Here is a 25,679-nt window from a genome sequence, read left to right as displayed (position 1 = left end):
GCGTCCCGTTGTCATGGCAACGCGGCGGTGCCGCCATGTTCACTGGAGTTGTAGGGGGAGGTGCAGGAGAATGCCGGAGTCGCCGCACCACCATGCCACCGCCACCGCCACCGCCACCGCCACCACCGCCGCCGCCGGTAAGAGAGAATTTTTTTTTTTTTTTACATTTTTCTCCGGGTTGGCCTTCAATAGAAGCTGGCAACCCTGATTTAGTTATAAAACACAATTACTATTATTCACCTTGTCTGACCCCTACAAATGTAGACATGCTGCTTCCCTGGACTCTGTCATCAAGATCCTTTATAACACTGCAGGTAAACTACAAAGAGAGACAATTACATATCCAGATGAGCATGCTCTTAGTTACCCAGTCCTTTCTGCAGTGCAGATAATGATCTCCTGGAGGGGGGGGGGAGGCTGAGCCCCTCCATTCAGACTGTTCATTCCGACACCTCCAAAGCTCAAGTCAGCCCTGGGATGTTATCACACACCATTTGCTGCTGCTGCTGGCTTTTGTGGGGGATGTGGTTAGGGCTGTAAGAGGTGTTGATTTATGTCAAAATACAAGTCACGTTTAAGGTCGGCTGTGTCCAGACTCTTCTTACAACTTGTATCTGCTCCCCTCTTCCCCCCCTTCCCTTTTCTCCTGCGGTTTCTGACGTTGCGTCGCCAGAAGCCGCCGGAGACAAGATAAGTGACTTACAGAGGCACTCCCCTGGCATTTAATTTAAATGGTGTGGGGAAGAGCGCAGGACCTTTGTAAGCACCGTGCCCCCCCCCCCAAATTTTTTTTGGGGGTGCACCCCCCAGTTTGCGCACCCCCACTCTGGGACAGAGGTACAAAGCAGAGCTCTACTCAAGTCCACAATGCAATTCCTCATTTATTGTACCAGCCAGGAACAGAGGAGAAGCACCGATTCAGGTCCCATCAGGTGATGAAAGGTTCGTTCCTATGGGACCTGGAACGTTGAATTTGTTTGTCCTAAATATAGCATACAGCAAATAAAAATATCACCTGTGAGCACATTCACGTCTTAGACAGGTCCGCAACCCTGCCCTTCCCCGTTATCTCTTAGCATACAGTGCTTCCACTGCAGCCAGGTGTTCTGGGAAACGACATGCAAATGAGCATACAGTGTCACCTTTTGCTTCAAATCCCCTTTAACATGGTCCCTATAAGCGTATTACACAGCTATTCAGCACAGCCAGTAAAGCTACAGTAACCTAAAACTAGCAAACATACAATACACACGAGTTTGTTCGTCCACAAACCTGCCTCATTCACCCCAGTAACGACCAGAGACGGGCGAGTATTCGAGTATTCAAAGGAAGAAAAGAAAACCTAGTGGCATTTTTTTATCCCGAACTAACGGATTCTGAAAAAACGCCATTGGGCAAACCCGCTCCACGTGACCCGGCCGTGGCGCGAGGAAACACACGTATTTGTTCCCTCGCGCATCGCGAGCGCCGGCACTTCTGGTCCTGCGCGCTCAGGACAGCCTCATAGGAGGCACATCTTTTTGATCGCCGTCGCGATAACAATGGACGCGGCCGAGGAATTGACGAACATTCTTTCCAAAGTGGAGTAACAAGGTTGCCCTCTGAATTCCGATCCCTGGGACCACTTATTGGAACTCGGTTGGCAATATAAGTATTTCTGAACGTGGATACGTTTACTGGAATTTAAAGCAGCGTCCCCTTGCCCCCACCATGTTTGTTTTTGGTTTTTCTGTACCGGGGTGGGTGGCTGCTGGGAACCGATCTGTGTTTCCCCAACCTCTAGGTAACCCCCCGCCCCACGGTGCTAAAGATAATTGAAGTTTTGGTTTGACAAAAATAATAAATACTAGGTCACATATACATCGCAACTTTCTATTGGCTGCCGGAGCGACCCTTGACCCCACAGCACTGGGCAAGAATTCTTGCCAGCAAACCTGCTTGTCTATTGATGGGGAACCAGGGGGGTTTCCCAGGAGGCCGGTCACGTTGGACCCGCCAGTTCAAGCGGCACAGATTGCTTTTCCTACCAGCTCACATATTGGGTTTGATCTCTTTCACAACACGTGCAGTAGGGTTGCCAGGTAGATTCTACAAAAATAGTGGACACAATGGCGAAAGGTGCGACACGCTCGACACACACCCTCACACTGCTCCATGCTGTTTCCTCCTCCCCGTGGCCTCACCCCCAGGCTCCTGACATCAGGGGTAATACTGGACACATACATGCCTAGAGAGGTAATACCGGACACATACATGGCCAGAGAGGTAATACCAGACACATACATGCCAAGAGAGGTAATACCGGACACATACATGCCCAGAGAGGTAATACCGGACACGTACATGCCCAGAGAGGTAATACGGGACACATACATGCCCAGGGAGGTAATACCGGACACATACATGTCCAGAGAGGTAATACCGGACACATACATGTCCAGAGAGGTAATATGGGACACACACATGCCCAGGGAGGTAATACCAGACACATACATGTCCAGAGAGGTAATACGGGACACATACATGCCCAGGGAGGTAATACCGGACACATACATGTCCAGAGAGGTAATACCGGACACATACATGTCCAGAGAGGTAATACCGGACGCATACTGTACATGTCCAGTATGACCTTTAATTTAGTACTGGACAGTGTGTCCAAATACAGGACAGTCCGGTCCAATACTTCACACATGGCAACCCTACATGCAGTTGACCTGTGTCACACCGCTTCACTGCTGGCACAGACTGTGCGGATCTCTACTTTCTGCAACACTGAATATAGTTCAATATAGAAAATAAATAGTTTGGTGAAGTGGCGATAACATTTCTGGACTCCTCTTCCTCTCTCTCTCTCGACAGGTCCATGGCAGAGCAAACCTGAGCTGGGCACAGACCCCCAAAACAACGTGCTCCCCGCAAATAACAATGAAACTAATTTGCTACGTGCTGCGTATACGGATCTTAACCTACCCCCTCCCCCAAAAAAATGTTATCCCCCAAGGAACAGGAAGGCAAAGTCATGAATAAAACTGATACAGAGCTAGCAACACATTTTGGAACTTCCACTTCAGAGGCTAGTATATGGAGTCTTCCTCTTCTTGCTGCTGCAAACAAATCTTTTTTCCACATTGCACCTTTAACGTGAACTACGGACAGTGATTGATGTTTAAATTAGGGGACTGGTGCATATTTTGAAATGATTTCCGAAAGTTTGAAAACGCCCCCCTTGTTTTTATTCACAATGGGGGGGGGGGGGGGAGAGGGGCAGTTTTATTTGCTCCGCCTCCACAATTAGCCAAAAGCTTTAATAATTCCCCTTCCCTGGAAATGCACCAGGTAGGAAAGTGGATTAGATGGGGAAGAGATAAGGGCAGTAACAACCACCATAAAAATAACATTTACAGACCGGATTTTCACAAATTATTGAAAATAAGCTTTCTGGTTTATCTTAATGGTGATAACGGCCATTTACCCTACTGCCTTATTTAACCTATGAAATATATACATTGCAGCTCACTTTGGTCCTACAATGGGACTGGACATTTAGAATCTCTTCGCTGCCAGACAATGCATTACAATGAGATGCTGGCTCCTTCATCACCGCGAAAGCAACATCCTACCTTTGTCATCAAGCCCTGCGTATTGCTCTGCAGGGCTCTCCGGCAGGGCCTGTCCCCTCCATACTCCATCTGAACAAGCAGTGCTCTGTTCATGAGCTGCTTGGGTAGCAGGGCACAGCCACTATACACGCAGAACATCTGCCTGAGCACTGACGCACTCCAGGAAATCCCATGCAAGATGCAGGAGATTCTGCCAAGGCTGATAAGACATAAATAACAATACATGAGCTTAGCATATTTAGAGCCGGGCTGAACACAAACTGAACGTCGGGTTTTCAGAATGAACACAAAGGTTAAGGGAGGGGGAAAGAAGTGAAAAAGATACCTGCAGTCTTCAATGAACTTGGCAGCTGTTAGAAATATCATGCATCGTGTGTTTGGCTGGGCGTGTTTGTGGTTACGACACAGCTGGAAGGGCAACGTTAAGGGGGTAATGATTGGGGCTGCAGTATCCTATGTGGACACTTCCTAATTTCTACCGAGTGCACTCACTAAGTGGTAAATTCTACGCGCCCTGGATTGGAGGTGTGGGGCCGCAGTCTATGGGAATTTTCGTAGGAAAACAGCCACTTTGGCGTATATAGAATTAGCCCCTAAAACAGTGGTTGTCAACATTTTGTTGAGCACGGGAACCCCTGGAGGATTGTTTAAATCTCAGGGCACCCCTGCTCATCAGACCTCACTCGCACACGCACCACACACCCTCCTTCTCACAGGCACAAATCCACCCCACTCACCCTTATCCTCAACACACTCCATTCTTCCTCTATCGCAGAGCACACTCATTTTTCTTTATCACACACTCCTCTAACCCCACTTCTCTCTTCCTCCACACAATCACACCCCACTCATTGCCCCCGCTCACAGACACCACACTTATCCACTTCTCACACATATGCCTTTTCTTACACACACTACACTCAGAACTTCCCTTCGTATTACCCACCACTCACCTTCCCCCACACATACACACCTTTCACTGCCGCCACTCTCACACCACACTCAGAATCTCCCATCATATACACACCACTCACTTCCCCTTCTCTTACTCAAACCACACGCCTTCCCCCACACAAAGCCCTCACCACCCTCCCGTTACCCACCATCAGCTCCCCCCCCCCCCCCCCCAGCAACGTTTTCCCAAAGGCCACAGCACTCCGGTTAATATGCCCTAAATTGGGGTTCCCAACTGACTGGCAATGCTTTGCAACAGTGGTCCACGGGTCAGCACAAGTTCCCTCAAAATACTGTCCACTCTGGGTAATGTGTAAATATAGTAATAGCACCTGGTGCATTATTGATAATTCACCGAAACCCTGAATGATCTTGCACCTTACAAAAATCGATGAATATTCTCCCGTGCTGGGCAGATATACCAAATTGAGGTCTGACTTCAACAGCCTTATTTATCATTAATAATCAACGTAGGTGGCTTAATAAATCCGGGCCCTAGTCTATTATTAGAGTAAGACTGCTATACGGGCAGTACATGTAGATATTAGAGGTGTGTGAACCTCTCGCACGAGGTCGCTAACAATGCCAAATTGTTCTTTTTTTTTTAGTCGATAAAAAAAGCCGCCGCCGAGTCTGCGTTTGCAGACGATTCGCCGCCATTACGTCAGTGTGCGTTGCAAGTTTATTTAATATGCCAATTTGCAAACCTTTTCTAAAATCTCTAGATTTGGTTAAAGCAGCAGGTCGTGTTTTTTTTTTAAAAGATAGGATTGAAGCAGGGGGGGTCACATTCATTTCAGCTCGGGGTCCCCCTGCTCCCCGAGATTCTTGCATCCGTAGGGAGGTTACGGATCACCTCCGCAGATTTAAAAGTCCCGGTCAGGCGGGCCAGTAGGGAGCCGCAAGGGATGATGCGTGACCTTTAAATCCTCCATTTTGGTAGCCCACACACAGCCCAGCCGAAGCTGCTACTGGCACCCCCTACGGAGGTAGGAATCTCTGGAAGCAGGGGTTCTCCAGAGCTGAAATGAATGGGGTTAAGCTCTGGCGACCCCCTGCTTTACACCTATAAAGGAAGCAGGATTGCTGCTTTAATGCCGCCACTATAAATAGGACACACAGGTGGCTCAAACGGTCCCTGCTTCAGCACAGGTGGCTCAAAAGGTCCCTGCATCAGCACAGGTGGCTCAATGAATAGGTTTCCCTCACTGGCGATATTTCGCTGTAAGCTCACTGATTTGGAAACATTGTTAGCTCTTTGATTCGCGGCGAAATACTTTCGCAGGGAGACGAACTCGTGGGGAAACCGCTTAACATCTATATACTGAATGGTATAAAAACAAATATATCAACGTAACATTACTGAACTCTTCCCAGTTGGCTAATGGAGACGCAGTGACCTTAAAATACTCCCAACATCATTGTGTGCTTATTGCTTGCTTCATCATTTAAGATGTGGTTAAGGCAGGGGGTTCCCAACTCCAGTCCTCTAGACCCCCCCCACAGGTGTTAAGGATATCCCTGCTTCAGCACAGGCTGCTCAATCAAAAACTGAGCCACATGTGCTTAGCAGGTACCGATTGAGGCACCTGTGCTGCAGCAGGGACATCCTTAAACATGGCTTGTTGGGGGTCCTGAATACTGGCGTCGTGAAGCCTTGGGTTAAGACAAGATCACAAGTGGCTTTGTCTAACACCTTCTGCGATCAGCACAACCTAATGACTAATGCGCACCACACAATGAGCTGTAAAAGGCCCCTATATTGTGATTCTCTAAAAATACATTGAAAATAAACTTTTTTTTTTACCAAGAACTTCACAGGATGTGTGCAACATCCGGCACACTGACATGAGCATTGCTCATGCTTAGGGGACATTCGAGGCGGTATAGCTGTACCTCTACTTCTGAGGAATGGTACACATTTAAACCCTTCCTGTGTCATTCTAGGAGTCACCATCACATCATTTAAGATTTCCCCCCATCCCCTTAAAAAAAATATATATAATTTTGATATAATTAAACATTTATAAATATTTTCTCGGTTTAGTATATCTACAGTCAGTTCATCATTGTGAAATATTATGCCTGTGGCTGATTAGGTAGCTTTGTGGGACTCGTATGTATTTATGCTGTATATACCCATAATTATGCAAAAAAGCTGTTACAATTAGCCAGTTGAAAGGCGAGTATACAAGGCAACACTTCAAGCCCTTGACAATGATTCCTAAAGAAGCCGATAGAAGCGAAATGCGTCAACTCCAGTTGACGAAGAACAGAGATGGAGGGTTAAACCGGAGGCGACATCAGACGCCCGAGCTGGTGCCAAATCGTCCTCCCTGCCGGTTCCTCTTTACCTCCCAACGCGGTTGTCGTAATGTGGCAAGAAATTTAATAGGCGAGTGCAATGGCTACAGCTCTCCTGTTTGTAACACAATTTTGTGACATGCTACACTATCGATTTTCGGCTTTTAGCTCTTTGTTGGAGGCGGGGTCTTCACATACATCAGGAAGATCACCCAGTACCAACCAAATATAAGCGGACACGCGAGACACTTCCCCCTAGAACTTGCCAGTGTGTAAGAAGACAGCTTTATTCATACCGTGAAGACAAGAAATACTACAATATATGGTCTCTCTCTTTTGGGTCAAATGTGTAGGACCCCCACCAACAGGAGAATAACCGGTTAGCTGAGGGGTGCGAGTACATTGCTTCCCCGTGTGCCGCAGAGAAGGGGGTTACACCCTTCTTGGGAAGAGATGCAGGTACTTAAAGTTGGAGCAAAAAAATAGCCATTTATGGGGGTGCTTTAAAAAAAAGGACAAGGAGAATATGAATTATTGATTTTAAAAAAACAGGCAGGGAAATACAATGCTAATGAGGATCGCTAAGAATTCTCAGCCCATGTAAGCGGATTCAATTTAGAGAGAAATCGAAATGAAATCGGCATGCAGAACCCACGACAGATCTCTTAAACCGATGTATTCTGTGAGCAGGAACCGCGTTCATCTCGGCTTCAGGGATCCCGCTGCTTTCCGAGACACCAGCTGGGGAAGGTGCTGCCCGAAACATCCCCTCTAGGGGGGAAACAGAATGGAGGTTTAAATCTCCCGCGTCTCGCGGGCCAATAAGAAGATACAGTGCTGTCTAGGACATTTGGTCGCGGCTGTCTCACCACGGCCAAAATCTCCGCTGGTGTTTAGCGGCAAGTGACCTCGTTCGTAGTGGCATTTTTCTGCCAACCATGTCGCCACCATGGTAAGTCCCTAACCTTAAACCTTACTCTAAAAAACCACAATCTTAACCCCTAATACTAATGTTACCGCCTACCCTAAACACCTTATTCTAAAACCCCTAAAGTTAGCCCCTTACCCCTAAAGTTAGCCCCTTACCCTGACTACTAGAACCCCTAAAGTTAGCCCCTTACCCTGACTACTAAAACCCCTAAAGTTAGCCCCTTACCCCAACTACTAAAACCCCTAAAAAAAAACCAAAAAAAACAAACTTACCTTCTTCAAGAAGCGGTTGGCGGCGCAGCGTTCAGTGGCTGCCCCGTGGCTAAACACCGGTGGGGAGTTGGTCGCGGTGAGTCGGCCGCGACCAAAATGTCCCATTCCAGCCGCAATGCCATCAGTGCTATTGGCTCGACTGGCGCAGCGGATTTTAACCCCCAGGAAGTACCAGCTGCATTTTCTCCGCTAAGTATCTCAGGAGGCAAAGGGTCCGCGTCTCGGCTCCCGAGACCCCCCCCTATTCATATACATGTTAAAATAAGTGGGGTGCAGAAACTGCTTCTTTAAGGTTTGCCCTGGTCAAGGGGACGCAGGACATTGGACTCATACCTTAGTGCCCACAGATGGAGAACATCAGGTATACAGCTATCTATTGCCCATAGATTAGTCTAGTTGAGCACAGTTCTTTTGCGTGATTTCTGCTTCTTGAAGGTATTTTGATGCTTAACAGAACAAGTATTAGGAAGTGGGAAATCAGTAACTATATGCTCAATTTCCTGATACAGCAGAATGTTTGCATCCTAATTAAGGGGACAAGAACACAACAGGCTGCTTTAAACAGAAGGCTTCATCACAGCAGATGATTTCAGACTGGCCATTGAAATATTCATGTAACAAACACGACTTACACCGAGTGAAAAACAAACAGCCTCTTTAATAAATTCACATTTATGATTGGACTGAATTCACAAGAGAAAAATGAAATGACAAATGCCGGAACTGAGAAATGTAAACAAAAACTACAGAGCTAACCATATATTTTACATTAGGAATGACCACTTGCAGATCAAAGCAGGGACACAACCCTGGTTCTGCCCTTTAAAACAGTAAGCACCGAGTACGCAAGTATTAAAAAGACCCGACAAGGTATTATTCGAGCTTACAATAAAATGAAACGGCACATCCAGACAGTTAGCGGTTTCCAAATTCTCTATGCCGTGTCATTAAAGACCTAGGAATAATAGTGATGGATGAGATACTATAATCTAGTGATTCTCAACTCCAGCTCTCAAGGACCATCTACAGTCCATGTTTTAAGGATACCCCTGCTTGAGCACAGGTGGTTCATCGAAAATAGATTGGGCTAATGAGGATAGCCTTAAAACCTGGATTGTTAGCAGTCCTTGAGGACCGGGAGTTGGTAACCACTGCAGTATAATCCATCGCCGGTTACACCCGAGTATATGCAGAGAAAGACATTAGGTCAGACCAGCTCCCGAAGCTCTGCAGATATAAACAAATACCAGCCATGAACCCCAACGCCTCACATTTTATCGTCCATCTTTTTCAATGCAGCAATGTCAAAGAGATCCACTGTTTTCATTAGCAAACAAGCCGGGAATAATACAACTGAAAATGGAATTTGAGAGGCATTCTGTACCTGGTACCTGCTGCGCGGCCAACGGACGCTGCCGCCACGTGTTCTTCTAGAACGCCAAAGTAGAAAGGCGGCAACGGGCACGCGTGTATTTCAAGAGAAGGGTGTCTTCAATGAGGTTTACATATTGTTCCTATGCGTTTTGGTCCCAGCTGGGACCGAAACGCGTAGGAACAATATGTAAACCGCATTAAAAGACACGTTTCGCTTCAAATACATGCGTGCCCGCTGCTGCCTTTCTACTTTTGAATTTATTCCAAAACGGGATCTACCGCAGGATTGGACCGCCGACAACATTTGGTGCACCGCCATTATTTCATTTCCAGTACAGCGCGTACTAGGCGTGCAGGCTCTTACAAATCTCCTATAATACATACTATAACTGCATGATGCAGAACGCTTCTGTTTGATGCCTGGGTTTCCCCCCAACGCATTGGATGCTCAGTCTGTGGTTGAGCGGCGGTACCAGAACCTGGCTCTGAAGTCATCGCTGCAGGTCATGAAGCCGGGATTGGTAGGCGAGTGAACGATGCAGCGCACGATGTTGTTGTGTCCCAGCGACAGCAGGTTCCGGCGCTCGGCCGTTCTGGAGTCCCAGCAGCAAAGGCTTATGGTCCTTTCATCGGGGAGCAAGACGTAATCCTCGGTGTGGTTGAAGACGGCCTGTGTTCTGTGCACCTGCCTCCCGCTCAGCCCGGCACCTGCGGGACAACAATCGCGCTTAGCTGCGGGGGGTCTTTTCAGCAACAGAAACTAAAATCTATTCAACCCAATGACATGGAACAACAATAATCCCACAAAACATGATATATTCATCATTCAATTCAATGCAGCAATCTGTGCGGTTAAGTAATTTAACTGGGATGTGATGAAGAAGACGATCGAAGATAACAAAAGCTAAAAAGCAAAACACCTTGCATTACATCTTTTCTTCTAGGATTGAAGCAGGGGGTCCCCGCAGCTGAACCTCATTAATATCAGCTCCGGGGACCCCCTGCTTTCAGAGATACTTAGCTCCGTAGGGGGTGCCGGTATCTCTGCTGAGTTTAAAGGTCCTGGTAATGGGCCAATAGGAAGTCGCACCGGATGTCGTCACAGCTTCCTATTGGCCCGTGTGACGCGGGACATTTAAACGCTGCCAGTTCATAGCTGCAGGGTTACCGGCGCCCCCTACGGAGCCATGTATCTCTGGAAGCAGGGGGTTCCCGGAGCTGAAATGAATGGGATCTAGCTGCGGAGACCCCCTGCTTCAACCCAAGAGGGAAACACAAAACGATGTAGTGCAAGGTGTTTTGTGGATTTAAAAGAATACGAAACAACTTCTGACTGGGAAGAAGCAGATTACTGCATTCAAACAAGATGATGGATAAAAAAAAAAAAAGGGCAGTGCACTTATAGTAAATAGAGATGAGTACGTCTACAATAAACTGTACGTGAACACAGATAACAGAGGGCATAATCCAGCAGGGGGAGAGCGAGAGAGACCACCAGCAACGTCCCAATGCGTCATTCCAGAAGAAGGAGCAAATGTAATACAATGTATGAAGAATGTGAAGGCCGCTGGAGAAAATGATTCTGGCTAATTCTGAGTGTTAGAACCTGCCGGGATAATTACAGGTACAGGCGGTGCTTGCCCGCGGCAACTCTTTCCAGTGTAATACAGCATTTGGCATTTACCCCTACAGTGCCATTAACGGCAGGCACACTTTATTCCACTGCTACATAATTCCCCTCCAAACTTTTTTTTTTTAAACATATCTATTGTATCTGCCATCCCAGTCTCCAGGTAATGAATCCCACACTGCAACTGCCCTTACTGTAAGGAACCCTTTCCTTTGTTGCTGCTGAAATCTCCTTTCCTCCAAACTTAAGGGATTCCCCCATATCCTTTGTATTGTATTCCTTCACATTTTTAACCCTTGTAATACTCAATGGGGCTTACAATGCGGCTGGCCCCTCGAGCAGCAAACGGATTAAAAGGTTGAACAAGCTTCTCTGAAACCCGAGACCTCAAAAAGACATTAAAGATATACATGTTCATGTAATAATGTCCTGGAGAATACAGGGAACATGTAAAAAAAAAAAAGGAAGTAGCATAAATTAAATAAACACCCAAAGCCGCCCTAAAAATAGATGGGTGCTTTTCGTAAGAAATTAGGGGGAAACGGAAGCGCGTGTCCAGTGTTTGTAAGAGCCATAAATAGACTGAGTATGGGCTGAAGGAGAGGCTCTGGAGTCAAGGCGCGGACTGGAAACAAGGACAGGGGAGCCTGGGTCAAATCAGCTCCTTGTGACCTTGGGCAAGTCACTTTATCTCCCTGTGCCGCAGGCACCTAACAGATTGTAAGCTCTACGGGGCAGGGACTGTGCCTGTAATATTTCTACACACAACACTGCATACGCTGTCAAACAACAATGAATAATATACCGCTGACCCCTATAACAGAGCAGAATACTGGTTCTCGTTTCTGTTGTCACTATACAGTCATGTTAATTCATCCCTTGAAGTCCCTATAAAAAGATGCCTGCCTTACACGGAGGTGTGCCCATCAATGCCCCCGGGGCCTTTTTAATGCCTAATCACCCCTTTGAATGCTAAAAGGGCGCTGCAACGCATAACAGAGGAAGGGGATTAAAAGCTTTTGCGCACCGGGATCTGCAACCTATAATTTAGGGGGTCATGGTTTTAGTTGCTGGTGGGTATATTGCTGGAGTATTAGGATTCAAACTAATGGCTGCAGTGCAAAACGTTGGCCAATTGCATATTCCAACAGGCATAACGCCCTTCCTGCACGCAGCTTTATATGTGAGCATACACAAAAGACCTTTGCCTGCGCTGGCCAACTCCAGTCCTCAAGGGCCACCAACAGGTCAGGTTTTCAGGATTTCCCTGCTTCAGCACAGGAGGCTCAGTCTTTGACTGAGCCACTGATCGAAGCATGGATCTCCTTAAAACCTGTCCTGTTGGTGGTCGTTAACGATTGAAGTTGGTTAAGCTATCATTTTCAGAGTTACAGTGTTGTCATATGTGCAACAAAATCATTCTCAGGGTTTGGGGGGGGGGGGGTTAGGCCGGCACCTCCATGCCATGCCATGCAACCCTTCCAATTTTAGGGTTATTAGAACCTAATCCCACACAAAATAGCCTTTAGCTTATACTTCTCCATTTCCTTTTTTCTAAGAATTACATCTGAAGAATAACACAAGTGCCCCTGTGAGTTTGGTAATTAATTAATTTGGCCTATTAAATATACAGGTCAACCGTGTATAAGTAATGCACTAAGCTCTCAAAAAAATGTCCGTATGCAAGACCCAGAGTTTAAAGGTTTTAATCTGCTGTACACGGGGTGGGGAGGGGGGGTGGAGGTTGGTTCTGAATCCAGGAGACCCCTAGGAACCCTCTCTAATAGCACGTCTGAGATCAGATGCATTGTAAGGAACCCCAACCCTCTCTAATAGCACGTCTGAGATCAGATGCATTGTAAGGAACCCCAACCCTCTCTAATAGCGCGCCTGAGATCAGATGCATTGTAAGGAACCCCAACCCTCTCTAATAGCGCGTCTGAGATCAGATGCATTGTACATTCTGCTGTATTTGGTACTATTCAAATCACCCGAAAATTGCAGGGAACCCAAGGGCCCCTAGGAACCCCTGTTGAAAAACACTGCTATAGATGTATCCGTATTTTCTCTTCCCCTTCATTCTGTACCGCCCTCCCTAGATAAAACCATTAAAAAAAAACGAGAAAACCAGCACGAATCACTAAGTGATTCCATACACGATAGTGCAGCTCCGAAAAAAAAAAAACAAGAGACTTTCCAAATGTTTTTTTTGGGTAGGAACAGGTAACGGAGCGCAAATATCCTCAGGTGAAATCATATAAATAATGGGGACTATAGTGCAAAAAAAATGTATGGTATAAAGGTTGGATACGAGTCATTTTTGGATACAATGACAATTTTGAACACCATATTAAGGTTGGATAGCACTTGGCAGGCGAATGCTCCAGTTTTGATGACGTTACACTGTTTTATTTCTGGTTTTCTCCGGGGTTATGGTCTCCTCTCATACATCTACTACTTGACATTTGCTAGTATAAAGCGGCATGGAATGGATCGTGTGCCCTCTTTAGCATCCAAACACCATACTGTACCAGGAGATAAGGTATTAAAAAAGGTCCTTCTGAGGGTAGCGCATCATCTCCTCCCCCCTGAACATAAAGCAGACCCTTTGGCTTGTCGGAAGGCACCGTTAAGCCACCGTTGTTTGTTGAAAGTGCTGCTAAAGAACGGGGCTGGCTGTGGGATGCAGTTTTGAACTTCAAATAAGTGTTTATCTGTAAATAAACAAATTGTGTCTTTTCACCCGACTGCTGGAGGACGTGTTACCGTCTAGTTCAGGGGTGCCCAACTCCAGTTCTCATGGGCCGCCAACAGGCCAGGTTTTCAGGTCATCCCTACTTCAGCACAGCTGGCTCAGTCATTCTGACCGAGCCACTAAACGAGGCAGTGATGCTGAAGGAAGGATATCCTGAAAACCTGGCCTGTTGGCAGTCCGTGGGGACTGGCGTTGGCACCCTGGTCTAGGTGGAGGGGTTTCCCCCCCTAAAATGGCCCGATTTATTTGGATAACGTGCGTGGGATAATCCCCACCATTACTTACACAAGCTTTGTACCACACTTTCTTGCACAATACCCCCCCTTTTATTTATATGATTTCACTGGAGGATCCGTCACCTGCTCCTATTCTTACATGAAAATAAAAGGGTAGATATCTTTGAAACCCAGAGGGTGCTCCATGGCACGCTGATCCGGTACTGATTCTGTGAAACTCCCCCCAGCCCAAAATTGTATTTTTGCGCTTTCGCCACGTGACACTATGAACCAACCACAGCGCGGCCTAACACTGCGACGACGTAGCCACGCTCCGTCACCGCTTACCCTCTGCAAACAAAAGGCCCGCGCCACGCCGTACCCGCACCAGTGCGCATTATATTACACGCCTTACACAGCTTTTCAGCACAGCCGGGGTTAAAACAGTGTAAAACTACACACATACAATGCTGCCCCCTTCTGGTCAGGTGTGGTAACTACCCGAGAATAATGGCTAATATGCTGTTCTACAATGTAAAAATATAGGTATTATATTAGCACTATGCAAGTTACGCATCAAGGAGAGAAGCGACTCCATTTAATGCAAGGGAGAAAATATAGTTAAATATTATAAGTCGGCACGGCTCCTACAGAGGTAAAGAAACAGAATAAATCCCAAGATCAAACACGATACATAAAGCTTGGCCCCCTGCAGACGCACTTACCAGAATCCCCTCCTCCTGTCTCTGTACGTTCTCCCTACCTACCAATTAGATTGTAAGCTCCTCGGGGCAGGGACTCCTATTCCTTAATGTTATGTTTGTCTAAAGCACTTATTCCCATGATCTGTTATTTATATTATCTTTTATTCGATTACCACATGTATTACTACTGTGAAGCGCTATGTACATTAATGGCGCTATATAAATAAAGACATACAATACAATACAAACAAGGAATATAGAGGAATTCGATTGTAAGCTCTCCGGGGCAGAGATTTCCTTTCCTATTGTCTGATCTTATTTGTTGCACTTATTGTATTATAATTCCCTGTACTGTATGGTCTATTGTGTAAAGCGCCGAGTACAGCTGTGGGCGCTATATAAAGAAATACATACAATTATAAAAATAATGGCTGGGTAGATGACAACCAATTTTTTTTTTCTGATAGAAACTGCCTGAAAACAAAGTAAAAACAATTGCTAATGTTTGTGTCTATTGTTTTCCAAGAACAATAAATAATGGGATCATGCACCTTTAAAAAGGAAAGGTATACAGGGATAGACCAAATAAGTAAAAGTCAAAATATCATGTTTTTGTGTCATTTGTTAGATCAGGTTATCTTCATCTATTATTAGAATTTATATTAAGATCTAATAACATTTTACATGTGAAATATGTGTGTGTGGTGTGTGCGATACTGTGCCCACGCCAACTTCTTCTGGAATGGATTAAAATAAACACATTCTTAAAATACCTGTGTATTTAACCAACATCCGCCCAGTTGAAATCTCCCACAGTCGAGCCACGGAGTCCTTCCCGCTAGACAGGATGTACTTGGAGTTTTTGGAGAAGATGGCGGAGCAGACCTCGGCGCCGTCGTGCGCCTTCTCGTACGTGGTGATGCAGCGGTTCGAGACGCCGTCCCACAGCTTGATGCTGCCGTCCTTGCCGCAGCTGACGTACGTGTTGGCGTTGGGGTTGTAGTTCACGCAGCAGATGGCGTCGGTGTGCTGGTCCTGGGGATTGCAGGACACGAAGCACTGGAAGGTGTTGATGTCGTAGAGCCGCAGCGTCGGGTGCTGGGTGCCGACGATAACGAAGTCTCCCGAAGGATGGAACGAGATGGACCGCAGCATTTCGGCTTCCTGTTTGAGATACGGATAAAACAGGTGAGCTAGTAACCCAAAAAAGGCAGAAATCCAACATCTACTGCACTTGTCAAACAAACACAAAAGTAGGGGAGAGCTGCCCCATCCTGGTGATTGTTTTGTGGGGCACCAAGTATAGGCACAGGCAGAGCAACCCACGTGTCCACGGAATGACGCGCTCCCAATCGGAATGGGACGTTTGGTGGCGCTCATCCCGCCACGACCAAGTCTCCGCTGGCGTTCGGCTGCAGTGGGACCCTCCGTCGCTGCCCACTTTGCCAAGGTAAGTTAATTTAGCGGTTTGGGAGCAAGGGGGCTAAGGTTTTTAGGGTAGGGAGTAGTGTTAGAATTAGTGGTTAAGATTAGGGTTTTTTTGCAGTAAGGGGTAAGGTTAGGGGCTTACCTTGGCGGTGAGAGGTCGTGGCAGCGAGGTAAGTAGCGGCTAACTGCCGGCAGAGATTTGGTCGTGGCAAAACGACCGCAACCAAATGTCATAGACTGCTCCCCATGGAGTCTCCAATGACTTTGCTGTTGGTGATTGACTTGCCGGCCATGGCTAAGATTTCATAAACCCGGGAAAAGAGGCGCTTACCAGGCGCAGAAGTATAACAACGAGGAGCACCTTGGATTGCCGCTTTTCAGGCCAGTGGCGCTCGCAAAGACACGGATCACTGAAGCTTCCAGTGATACAAGAGTTAACATAATAGTACTGAGGCCACGTTCATTAAGAGTTTAACCTGCAGATTGCTCAAAGGTTTTCGACCAGAATGGGCGTCCCTTCTTATTTAAGTCAATGGGAGATACCTCTTAATCTGACACGTTAACCCAGTGGTGCTCAACTCCAGTTCTCATGTCCCTCCCCCTCCCCCCTCAACAGGTCAGGTTTTCAGGATACCCCAGCTTCAGCACAGATGACTCAGAGACCACCTGCGCTGAAGCAGGGATATCCTGAAAACCTGTCCTGTTGAGGGGCAGCTTGAGGATTAGAGTTGAGCACACACGTGTTAACCCATAACGAGTCTGATTAATCAGGGGAAAGAAAAGTACATCTTGTAGTGAAGCACAACTTTTATACACGAGGCAGCTCTCATGGAAGAGTGGGGGATCTGTGACTTCCGCAATAAGCTTTTACAAAGGTGCATTAAATACAGCTCCAGGGACACCCCTCCCCCCGCCCATAGATACATACCAGGAAAGGTAGCACCATTATTTGCGCATATTTAAATCCCCCTCATCATGCAGCCTGATAGCACGTACAACACGGCGGCCTCCTATTGGCTGTCCTAACACGGGAGATTCTTACCATTTTGTGTGGCACTGCGCCGGTATTGCAGCTACCTTTCCCGAAGCCAAATTTAATGCAGTTAATGCACCTTTGTAAAAGCTTACTACAGAAGGCACAAATTCCCCACTCTTCCATGAGAGCTGCCTCGTGTATAAAGGTTGTGCTTCAGTACAAGATGTAGTAGACCAGGAGGGAGAAATCCTCAGAAATGCTTCCCTCCCATGTAAAAATGAAAGAAAATAAATAAATGAACAGTGAGGGCGGCTGCTTTAGAAGGAGCGATCCAAGCGGCCTTTTTTTTGCTTTCATTTTTCAACATGGGTTTGAAGCAGGGGGATATACACAGCTGAACCACATTAATTTCAGCTCCGTGGACCCCCTGCTTCCAGAGATCCTTACCGCCGGAGGGGGTGCCGGGATCTGCGGAGTTTAAATGTTCCGGTCCTGCGGGCCAATAGGAAGCTGCAGCTGATGACATCACGGCCTCCGATTGGACCGCTAGGTGCGGGAGCTTTGAAAAGCTGCCATAATGTGAACCCGGCTACCCAGCCGGAGCAGCGAATGGCACCCCTATGGAGGTATCTCCAGAAGCAGGGGGCCCCAGGAGCTGAAATTATTGGGGTTCAGCTCCGGAGACCACTTGCAATGTTCGATATATATATATATACTAGCTGAGAGACCCGGCGTTGCCCGGGATGTAAATGCGTAATAGGTAGTATTATTTATAAATTGTGGAACAATAGGTGACTGTTTGTTGTAAAGGTTGGATAATAATATTGAAAAGAAAGATGGAAGAAAATGTAATACGATGTTGTATAAAAATGGTTTATTGTAACCACACCACAGTACAATGTATATTTTGGTGCCATAAGTGATGTAAAAATGTGAGGCGTGTGTCCTGCTAGGGTGTGAGGCGGCGGGTGGCGCGTGGGTTGTGAGTGCTGTCTGTGAGTGGGGGTCCTGCTAGGGTGTGAGGCGGCGGGTGGCGCGTGGGTTGTGAGTGCTGTCTGTGAGTGGGGGTCCTGCTAGGGTGTGAGGCGGCAGGTGGCGCGTGGGTTGTGAGTGCTGTCTGTGAGTGGGGGTCCTGCTAGGGTGTGAGGCGGCGGGTGGCGCGTGGGTTGTGAGTGCTGTCTGTGAGTGGGGGTCCTGCTAGGGTGTGAGGTGGCGGGTGGCGCGTGGGTTGTGAGTGCTGTCTGTGAGTGGGGGTCCTGCTAGGGTGTGAGGCGGCGGGTGGCGCGTGGGTTGTGAGTGCTGTCTGTGAGTGTGGGTCCTGCTAGGGTGTGAGGCGGCGGGGGGCGCGTGGGTTGTGAGTGCTGTCTGTGAGTGGGGGTCCTGCTAGGGTGTGAGGCGGCGGGTGGCGCGTGGGTTGTGAGTGCTGTCTGTGAGTGTGGGTCCTGCTAGGGTGTGAGGCGGCGGGTGGTGCGTGGGTTGTGAGTGCTGTCTGCGAGTGGGGGTCCTGCTAGGGTGTGAGGCGGCGGGTGGCGCGTGGGTTGTGAGTGCTGTCTGTGAGTGTGGGTCCTGCTAGGGTGTGAGGCGGGGGGGGGCGCGTGGGTTGTGAGTGCTGTCTGCGAGTGGGTGTCCTGCTAGGGTGTGAGGGGGGCAAGGGGTGGAGGAGGGGGGCAAGGGTTAGAGGAGGGGGGCAAGGGTTAGAGGAGGGGGGCAAGGGTTAGAGGAGGGGGGGGGGAAGGGTTAGAGGAGGGAGGGGGGAAGGGTTAGAGGAGGGAGGGGGGAAGGGTTAGAGGAGGGGGGGAAGGGTTAGAGGAGGGGGGGGAAGGGTTAGAGGAGGGGGGGGAGGGTTAGAGGAGGGGGGGGAGGGTTAGAGGAGGGGGGGAAGGGTTAGAGGAGGGGGGGGGAAGGGTTAGTGGAGGGGGGGAAGGGTTAGAGGAGGGGGGGAAGGGTTAGAGGAGGGGGGGAAGGGTTAGAGGAGGGGGGGGAAGGGTTAGAGGAGGGGGGGGGAAGGGTTAGAGGAGGGGGGGGGAGGGTTAGAGGAGGGGGGGAAGGGTTAGAGGAGGGGGGGAAGGGTTAGAGGAGGGGGGGAAGGGTTAGAGGAGGGGGGGAAGGGTTAGAGGAGGGGGGGGAAGGGTTAGAGGAGGGGGGGGGGAAGGGTTAGAGGAGGTGGGGGGAAGGGTTAGAGGAGGGGGGGGAAGGGTTAGAGGAGGGGGGGAAGGGTTAGAGGAGGGGGGGAAGGGTTAGAGGAGGGGGGGGAAGGGTTAGAGGAGGGGGGGGAAGGGTTAGAGGAGGGGGGGGAAGGGTTAGAGGAGGGGGGGGGGAAGGGTTAGAGGAGGGGGGGGGGAAGGGTTAGAGGAGGGGGGAAGGGGTGGAAGTGTGGGAGGGGAGGGGAAAGGGGCGGAGGGGAGCGGGGTGGTGGTGGAGGGGAGCGGAGGGGGGGTGGTGGAGGGGAGCGGAGGGGGGGAGGTGGTGGGAAGGGGGGAGGAGGTGGGAAGGGGGAGGTGGTGGGAAGGGGGAGGAGGTGGGAAGGGGGGGGAGGCGGTGGGAAGGGGGGGGAGGCGGTGGAAGGGGGGGAGGCGGTGGGAAGGGGGGGGAGGCGGTGGAAGGGGGGGAGGCGGTGGGAAGGGGGGGAGGCGGTGGGAAGGGGGGGAGGCGGTGGGAAGGGGGGGGAGTGGGGGGGAATGGGGGGGGGAAGGGGGGAGGAGGTGGGAAGGGGGGAGGGGAGGGGGTGGGAAGGGGGGGAGGGGAGGGGGTGGGAAGGGGGGGAGGGGAGGGGGTGGGAAGGGGGGGCGGGGAGGCGGTGGGAAGGGGAGGCGGTGGGAAGGGGGGCGGGGAGGCGGTGGGAAGGGAGGCGGTGGGAAGGGGGGGGGGGTAGGCGGTGGGAAGGGGGGGGGGGGTAGGCGGTGGGAAGGGGGGGGAGGCGGTGGGAAGGGGGGGCAGTGGACAGGAGGGGGGGGCAGTGGACAGGAGGGGGGGGCAGTGGACAGGAGGGGGGGGGGCAGTGGACAGGAGGGGGGAGGCAGTGGACAGGAGGGGGGGGGGGCAGTGGACAGGAGGGGGGGGGGCAGTGGACAGGAGGGGGGGGCAGTGGACAGGAGGGGGGGGCAGTGGACAGGAGGGGGGGGGGGGCAGTGGACAGGAGGGGGGGGGGCAGTGGACAGGAGGGGGGGGGGCAGTGGACAGGAGGGGGGGCAGTGGACAGGAGGGGGGGCAGTGGACAGGAGGGAGGGGCAGTGGACAGGAGGGAGGGGCAGTGGACAGGAGGGAGGGGCAGTGGACAGGAGGGGGGGGGCAGTGGACAGGAGGGGGGGGGCAGTGGACAGGAGAGGGGGGGCAGTGGACAGGAGGGGGGGGGCAGTGGACAGGAGGGGGGGGGCAGTGGACAGGAGGGGGGGGGCAGTGGACAGGAGGGGGGGGGCAGTGGACAGGAGGGGGGGGGGAGTGGACAGGAGGGGGGGGGCAGTGGACAGGAGGGGGGGCAGTGGACAGGAGGGGGGGGCAGTGGACAGGAGGGGGGGGCAGTGGACAGGAGAGGGGGGCAGTGGACAGGAGGGGGGGCAGTGGACAGGAGGGGGGGGGCAGTGGACAGGAGGGGGGGGCAGTGGACAGGAGGGGGGGGCAGTAGACAGGAGGGGGGGGCAGTGGACAGGAGGGGGGGGGGCAGTGGACAGGAGGGGGGGGCAGTGGACAGGAGGGGGGGGGCAGTGGACAGGAGGGGGGGGCAGTGGACAGGAGGGGGGAGTGCTCTACACAAGGAGTGCTCTACACAAGGGAGCACTGTTTATACTGTGGGCTCTCCATTCATTTTTATTCACACTGATACACATACACACTTTCTTCACTTGCTTTCAGTTACCCTTTGACACCTCTAGCCATAAAACACATCCACACGGGGGAAGGTCAAGCACAGATAACATTCCAAGAGACACTGTTTTTAAGTTATCCTTGCTTCATTCATTGTAACATCGCCGGAAGAAGAGATCAGTGTATCTCGAAAGCTCGCACAAATAAAAGCATTTCGTTAGCCACAGAACGGTATCATCTATTTATTTTTTGATTATTGAAGCTCGGCTAACACGGTACTGATACCTCTACACATATGATTTATTTATATATATATATATATATATAAATAAATCATATTTATCATGTCGCTTTCAAATGCTAAATGTAATAATTGCAACATGCATCACAATAGTTTTGTCAATCAGCTGTCAGTATGTGAATGGGAACTATACAGCAGAACTGAAAAATGGCTAATTATTATGCATATAGTGTGCGATTTATCATCTTTACTCTTTCACTCTATTCCTCTGTGAAATACTCACAATTAAAAAAAGGTTGAGTCACGATACACGACAGGAAACAAAACGCCTCTAACCTGGATGTACTTGAAAGCCCTTTTGGCGGAGGGTTTGGAATAGTCAAATAATTTCATGGTGAAGTCTTTAGAGCCGGATGCCAGAATCTGTTCCGATGGGTGAAAAGCCAGACAAGTGACCTCATCAACGTGATCGTACAGGGTGCGTATCACGGGGTGGTTCTCCATGTTCTGCTGTGCCGTCTCATTCATCATGACCTAACGAGGGGGAGAAGAGGCTTTCACACAAGACACTTACAAAATTCTCCTCTTCCTCCCTTTAAGGATATACACTCTGCTGCCCCTCCTTACATCGCCGCTCTAATTTCTCACTATACATTTCTCTGCTGCTCCTTACATCACACTATACATTTCTCTGCTCCTCCCTACATCTCGGCCTAATTTGTCACTATACACCTGCCCGACTTTTGCGTTCTACTCAAGAATGTCTACTGTCTACTTTGTATCTAAAGCCCTCTCCCGCCTAAAACCTCTCTCACCGACTGCCCCGCACCTCTGGAATACCCTTCCACTCAATATCCGACTAGCACCCTCTCTCTCCACCTTTTAGGAGCTTTCTTACAACCCAACTCCTTAACCAAGCATAAGGGTAGCTCCGCTGGCTGATATTATACATCTCATATGTCCTGACCACGACCCCTTGCAAACGCACTTAACAGAACACCTTCCTACTGTCTCTGCAAGTTCTCCCCATTTAGATTGTAAGCTCTCCCGGGCAAGGACTCCTTTTCCTAATGTTACTTTCATGTCTGATGCACGTACTCACACTGTGTGTTATAATAGTCTGTCCCGTGTATTACTGCTGGGGAGCGCTATGTACATAAATGAACGATATACATACAGTACTTGATAGATACATATACTGGCAATGCGTGATCTGCAGCACAAATCGACAAATACTTGAAGAGTAATATTACAGTAGGGTAATGATACTACTAGGTAGCAAAGCAAATGCCTGGATATAAAACCAAAATGAAATACTAAAACATATTTAAAAAAATTATTTTCCATTTGTATGACAAATGAATATGTCTGTCACACAGACTGCGACATAAATACAAGACTGGTAAATTAGCAATGTCACCTTTACTGGTCAGAATAGCAGACACACAAACCTCAGTGGCGATTTCCGTGCATCAATTTCACTCCAAAAATCTCATTTGTGATGCTTCGTACAAAGCCACTAAACGTTAAACAGAAGCTACAAGAGTCCAAAACAGGCGCAGCTGACAACTCTTGAAGGACGACAAATGCGTTTACCCATCACTAGCAAGCGTCTTGGAGTTTAATAGAGCCAGTCACAGCAACTACCACCCGATGAAGAAACTTCTGCAGTCTCGATAGCTTATGCACCAGAACACCCTGTACAACGGATTTGGTGGTCGATATGGCGGATCACCGAAAGGTTTCAAAGCCTAGAAAGGGACTTCTACAGCAACTGGCACAAAAATAGAACAAATCTCTGCAAAACAGCCACTAGCTCACAACAATGATGCCTTTGCCAGATCTTTACCTCAATTGGCATCGCACTTTTGGCCAACATCCGCTCCGTATCAAGGATCTTTATGGAGGCATCCGCAGAGCCGGTGGCTATCAGCTGCCCATCTCTGCTGTAAGTTGCCACGCGGCAGGGTCCTTTATGTGATGTCACGTAACAGGTCTCGTATTCTGAGGCTTCAGGGGACATGGTTTGCACATCCGCATCAAACTCCAGGTCGATGCCCGTGCCTGGAGCCACGGTATCAGAACGACCGATGGCGTACTGCACCGCACTGTCATCATTTTCCATGCCTTTACACAACAAAACAACATTATTAAACAAATACAGCCCTATTGAGCAAGCTCGTCAGCCAGAAGTGCCAGTTGCTACATTAAACCCCAAAGGAAAACATGAATAGATACTATTTCTCACTTGAAATCTCATGTTGTCTGAACGTATTTACATATTATAATAACTTCGTTAAACTCTATATGTAATTTGAACAAAAACCAAGCCCACATGTACACACTTTCCAGTAATTTAAGATGACATTTTTAGTCCCATCACATCCATCAGGGCCTGCAATGCATTTAACAATTAAATGATTAACAATAAAGACTAAACAATTATTATTAACTTATTCTATATCTGCTGACGCTGACGCTCTGCCATTTTTCAGCTGAAAATATGGATTTACGGTTAGAAAAGACCAGAACGACTTCTCCCGCAGATATAGAATTACAACAAAAGACAAAACGGCCAAAATGCTACATCCAATATAACACATGATATAGTTGAATACTTATCTGTTTTCCTTCTCGTAATCAAATTCTTTGGCCAAAGTATCTCTTAAACCTGAAACCACGTCTTTTCTACAAATCCTAACACTACCTGCAAACGCTCTCAGAACCGCTCTATTGGAGGGAGAACTGTCTTAATAGTCTTGTCATTCACAGGCACATCACAAGACCTGAAATTTAGACTGACCCCCTGAGTCTGCCTCTATTTCTGATGGAGTGCTGCAAAGTGTAACCATGGAGCAGCAGACTCTGCCTTTCTGCCCTTGCATTACCAGCAGATGATCGACCACTGGGCTCCCTCCAGTTCCCAGCCCCGATTCTTACCCACTTTGATGAGGTGCAGTAACTGCTCTGAGGGGGCGCACACAGACTGTGGCTTTATCTCACTGATGAGACCGTTGGCGAGGCTGACGTATCCATCGTAGAGTAATTGGCTGATTATCAGTTTGTACAGCTGATTGCGATCCTTCAGGGTTATCTTATATCTGTACATTGTTAGCGCTGGTCGACTGCCTGCAGTCTGGGAAACAATATGTATAGAGCTATGAAAAAAAGTTGTGTGTTAAAGGGGTCAGTACACAACATTGCGATTTTAATCTTTTTATACATGATCAGACACGTTATGATTATATTCTTTATTAAAAAAAAGTTAAAGTAACTTCCCTTTAAATTAGAAAAATCATACAATGACACAATCATCGAACAAATAAGCTGGTTACTACACTAATAACACTATCAGAGGATTACTTTGGCAACAATGCTTGCAAATGAATATGCGAACATATGAAGAGTTCTGTTTAAACGTTGTGCTGCTGGAAAAAAAACGTATATGAAACCTACTCAAGCACTATATGGGATAAAAAAAAAATCCATCCGTAAAACATTTATACTGGTGCGGAATAGTGATACTTACAGAAAAATAATACTTCTATTTCCCAGTGAACAGCCACCTTAATGAGATGAGACCACAAGATGAAGGTCCTTCACTTAGCAGGATATCGCCACTGCAATGACAATAAATGCCGAGTAAGTTTACATTTTCTCTTCATCAGGTGTATCATTGTCTGTAGCAGGGGGGCCCACACTTTTTTGTTTGCGTCCCCCTGCCTGCTCTCCTTCCCTCCGGCATCGTCTGCGTCATTTGACGTCACGTTGCCATTTGACGCTGCACTGTCATGGCATCGCTAGAACCCGCCGTTACCCGTTACAGAGGCCTCGCGTGGTCCCCTTGCATTTTATTTAAATGTTGTGGGGGAAGAGTGCGGGGCCTCCAAGCGTACGTTTTTTTTTAGCTTGTAGAATTTGGCCGCATAATATAACCACTCGGCCCACTTAGTCGCCCAGTTCCTCCTTGCTGTGAAACCTCAGACCCTGATAAATTCTGGGCTTTCGATAATATTTAGGCTTTAGCCTCATGTCTAACCCCACCATGTTTGAATTCCCTTACTGTATGTCCTCTTGTGCTAGCTCTTCTCTCTCAAACATGCTTCCCTCTTGTACTTTGTGTATACACGTGAAAGTTTCTATCATATCCCTCCTCTCCTTCTCCCAGAGCACCGCAGTGCGCCCCAGACCGCAGCAGATCACTGATCCCAGTAACAGAATACATCGCCCTGACCTGCAGGCCTGTGCTCTCTGCCTCCCACTCCTCCCCTCACTGAAGTACAGCGGGGGGGCTTCATGTCCGTGTGTACCTGCCACGCAGGGATAGAGCGATGCCGAGTATGGCGGACCCTACGGGTTCCTCACTCACCTTTTCCCCCGCGTTGGTTCTCACACTGACGTCACTAACCCGCGACTGACGAGCGGCATACGCGTCACGCGTCGGCCCGCCCCCCCACGCGCTAGTTTCCCC

At 48.8% G+C, this 25,679-nt stretch overlaps 2 protein-coding genes across 9 annotated transcripts in view; both read right to left on the bottom strand.

The window, feature by feature from the left end:
* The window catches only part of CASS4 (Cas scaffold protein family member 4), a 56,819-nt gene extending 52,248 nt beyond the window's left edge, over nt 1-4,571 (bottom strand). The window contains exons 1-2 of one of the 2 annotated variants that reach the window (XM_075571611.1): nt 3,949-4,571; nt 3,624-3,822 (exon numbers count right to left, since the gene is read on the bottom strand). In XM_075571611.1, coding sequence (XP_075427726.1) covers nt 3,624-3,822; nt 3,949-3,989 — 240 coding nt within the window. In that variant the 5' untranslated portion in view covers nt 3,990-4,571. Of the gene's footprint in view, nt 1-3,623 lie in introns of both variants that reach the window. The other variant, XM_075571610.1, reaches the window with a different exon arrangement.
* A 4,151-nt stretch (nt 4,572-8,722) lies between these two features.
* Nucleotides 8,723-25,679, bottom strand: CSTF1 (cleavage stimulation factor subunit 1). 7 transcript variants are annotated; one of them, XM_075571599.1, is made up of 7 exons: nt 25,578-25,679; nt 24,738-24,828; nt 24,149-24,366; nt 23,058-23,335; nt 21,545-21,742; nt 15,536-15,926; nt 8,723-10,166 (listed from the first exon to the last, which is right to left on the bottom strand). In XM_075571599.1, the coding sequence occupies exons 3-7, from the start codon at nt 24,315-24,317 to the stop codon at nt 9,907-9,909; spliced, it is 1,296 nt and encodes a 431-aa protein (XP_075427714.1). In that variant the 5' UTR covers nt 24,318-24,366; nt 24,738-24,828; nt 25,578-25,679; the 3' UTR covers nt 8,723-9,906. The 7 variants fall into 7 exon arrangements, with proteins under 7 accessions (XP_075427714.1, XP_075427713.1, XP_075427717.1 ...); XM_075571598.1 differs by having other exon boundaries at nt 24,149-24,344; XM_075571602.1 differs by having other exon boundaries at nt 25,519-25,610.

Source organism: Ascaphus truei, chromosome 15 (genome assembly GCF_040206685.1).
Source record: "Ascaphus truei isolate aAscTru1 chromosome 15, aAscTru1.hap1, whole genome shotgun sequence".
NCBI lineage: Eukaryota > Metazoa > Chordata > Amphibia > Anura > Ascaphidae > Ascaphus > Ascaphus truei.
Note: the sequence above shows the minus strand (reverse complement) of the source record. Positions and strands in the feature narration are given on the sequence as shown.

Bases quoted from the DNA above. Each gene is read 5' to 3' on its own strand.
- CSTF1 (XM_075571599.1), bottom strand. From the start codon at position 24,317: ATGTACAGATATAAGATAACCCTGAAGGATCGCAATCAGCTGTACAAA. The intron at 23,336-24,148 runs GTAAGAATCGGG...TGTTGTGTAAAG, and splicing joins ACTGCACCTCATCAAAGTGG to GCATGGAAAATGATGACAGT. The intron at 15,927-21,544 runs GTTAGAGGCGTT...TATCTCAAACAG, and splicing joins GGGCTTTCAAGTACATCCAG to GAAGCCGAAATGCTGCGGTC.